Here is a 2,654-nt window from a genome sequence, read left to right on the forward strand (position 1 = left end):
ATCAAATGTTATTATATTTTGTTTTGTTTCTAAATTAAACACCTGTGAAATAAAACTGTTTTCAGAACTAATACGAACTTGTTCTTTTTATTAGGCTATGGAAAAAAAGACAATAGTAATAGACTAGCTAAATGCCACAACTACATTACCCATCTTTACCAGTTTTCCCGCATAGTGAGGTCTTTTCTCGTTCATTGGCTGAAGGAAACACATAGTAAAACATGATTGGCTAGAGCACTCCCTTCAATTACCCGGATAAAGATTAGTTATATATAATGGACAATTGTAGGCGGGTGTTGTAGTTCAAACTAACAGTCAGTACCAGGCTATTCCATTTTGTGCTGCAGAGGCAGAAATTATTTGTGCATTTTAAATATGGTACGTATTTCATGTCGTCCTAGCAACATATCAGAATAGTATGTAGATAGTAGTGGTTTGGTGGCAATAAATGGTAAGTAGCCGCCAGTAGGTTTCACTACTAATAGCAAGTGAAACAGCCGCTAACGTTAGCTGTTGTACTAGCTTAGCGTGCGAGCTAACTTATGGTTATTGGCTGTGTTGAGCAAGCGATAGAATGGTTACAGAATGATAAAAGGCGCCGTTAAAATAGTCCATGTTGTAATATAAGATTTGCCGTCTGTCTCATGAATAGTGTTGTTTTCCAGGCTGGCGGTAAAGCGGGTAAAGACTCGGGGAAGACCAAGACGAAGGCTATTTCGCGCTCGCAGAGAGCAGGGCTGCAGGTTTGTCAACGGACATTCATTCATTGCCTTGGCGGTGCTAACCAGGCTAACGGCCAGACGTCGCAGAGGTTACTCGGCTGGCCGCCGTCTCTCACCAACAGGCCAGTTAACCCTTTGTTTCGCTAAACTGAAGCCCACTTTCTTTCTTGTCGCCGCAGTTCCCAGTGGGTCGTATCCACAGACATCTCAAGTCGAGAACCACGAGCCACGGGAGAGTGGGAGCCACTGCAGCGGTGTACAGCGCGGCTATTCTTGAATACCTCACTGCCGAGGTGACGTTAACCGCAGTTATCTTCCACCTTTTATCGCTAGAAATCATCTGAACTGGCTCCTATTTTGGGCCTATGCGAATATCTAAACTCTGGCTTTCTTTCAGGTTTTGGAGTTGGCCGGAAATGCATCAAAGGATCTTAAGGTGAAGCGCATAACCCCACGCCACTTGCAGCTAGCCATTAGAGGAGATGAAGAGCTGGATTCACTCATCAAGGCCACTATTGCTGGTGGAGGTAAGGAAACACATTTGCATCGTGGCTTTGATCTTTATAATTACAAAATAACCTATATATATCCCCTGTCTTTCATTGATTTACTTTTTAAAGGCATTTATTTTATGTTGGTACTTACAGAAGATTCAAAATATTGGATTAGAGCTGCACACACAGACAACATATACTAATTTCCCAGTAATAACGTGTTTTTATGATTGATCAGTTGTCACAATATCAGATGTCAATTGCCTTGGTTTTTGAAAATATGCAGTAGCTTTGGTTTCTAATTTTTTTTTTTAAGTGTTTATTTAATTATTTGTTTTTCTCTCTAAAAGTGTATTAACGTAATTGCTTGACCGCGACATTGTTAATGGCTCATCCATTGTCCTGCTCCCCAGGTGTGATCCCTCACATCCACAAGTCTCTGATTGGAAAGAAGGGCCAGCAGAAGACCGTATAACCTGAAGTGCTCTGAAAGTCGTGCCATCTCAGGACGAAGTCTGCATCAAGTGGTTAAATGTCTTAGATTAGAACACCTTTTTAGTTATTTGTATGGTCGAGCTTGCATTTACTCACCTGGGGTATTTTTTAAAAGTGGCTTCAGAGAAGCTCATTTTTTGTGTTTTGGCTTTTTTTTTTTTTTTTTTTTTTTTCCTGGTGCTGCAGTTTTTGTGTCGAAACTTCCTTTTGTGGCATTCCCATGTTTAAAGTGGTGTTTTAATAAAGCTCTTATTGGGCATTTGCAGTTTGCTCTTCAGTTCTTCCTTGTTTATCATGTTATCACTTTCTACTCTGTAGGTCTTCAGTTGCCTATCCTAGCGGGGCTGGTGAACATTTATTTGGCTTTAGTGTTAATCTTTCCAGTTTCCAAGAATCCATCTTGGTCAACCACCAGTACCTTAGCTTACACCTGGAAAGCGTCATGGCTTACATAGAACCATCTTAAGCGTGCAAACCATCAGTTTCAGTCTTGTAGTTGCATGACTTGCAAAGCATGTTGAACAGCAGCATACAACTGGACTGACATGACGTAGGAAAACCTTGTTATTTTTGGATTCTGAATAAAGACTGGACTGGCGCAGTCAGAACATTTTACATATTGTGGTGTATGGTTGGCTTCTTTGCTCTACTGCATGAAGGCAGTTTGGCTGGATTTCTGTTAAAGCCCCAGCATGAACCGGGTGGGTAGAAAGGTAGGTAAAGTTTTAAATTCAGCAGAGCCAGTTTGACTTCAATTTCTGTCATTGAGCTATTTAAACATATGTTTACAAAAATGTAATTCTGTAAGTATTAATGCCAATAATTTTTTTTTTTTTTTTTTAAAGGCACAAAAGATTGGTTAGTAAAAGACTTTCTAAACTTTATAGTAAAGAGGTTGTCCAGTATTCTATAGGAAATTTTGCAGGATAATTGTAAAAAATGA

At 39.9% G+C, this 2,654-nt stretch overlaps 1 protein-coding gene across 1 annotated transcript; it reads left to right on the forward strand.

Annotated features, from left to right (window-relative positions):
- Nucleotides 1-242: 242 nt before the first annotated feature.
- On the forward strand, nt 243-1,878 carry LOC120797378 (histone H2A.Z). Its single transcript, XM_040140986.1, has 5 exons — nt 243-378; nt 666-743; nt 902-1,015; nt 1,120-1,249; nt 1,630-1,878. Exons 1-5 carry the CDS (start codon nt 376-378, stop codon nt 1,689-1,691), a joined length of 387 nt encoding a protein of 128 aa, XP_039996920.1. The 5' UTR covers nt 243-375; the 3' UTR covers nt 1,692-1,878.
- Nucleotides 1,879-2,654: the final 776 nt, after the last annotated feature.

The sequence above is a fragment of the Xiphias gladius genome, chromosome 12, assembly GCF_016859285.1.
Source record: "Xiphias gladius isolate SHS-SW01 ecotype Sanya breed wild chromosome 12, ASM1685928v1, whole genome shotgun sequence".
NCBI lineage: Eukaryota > Metazoa > Chordata > Actinopteri > Istiophoriformes > Xiphiidae > Xiphias > Xiphias gladius.

Coding starts and splice junctions, on each gene's coding strand:
- LOC120797378 (XM_040140986.1), top strand. Junction 1,016..1,119: donor TTGAATACCTCACTGCCGAG/GTGACGTTAACC, acceptor GCTTTCTTTCAG/GTTTTGGAGTTGGCCGGAAA. Junction 1,250..1,629: donor GGCCACTATTGCTGGTGGAG/GTAAGGAAACAC, acceptor CCTGCTCCCCAG/GTGTGATCCCTCACATCCAC.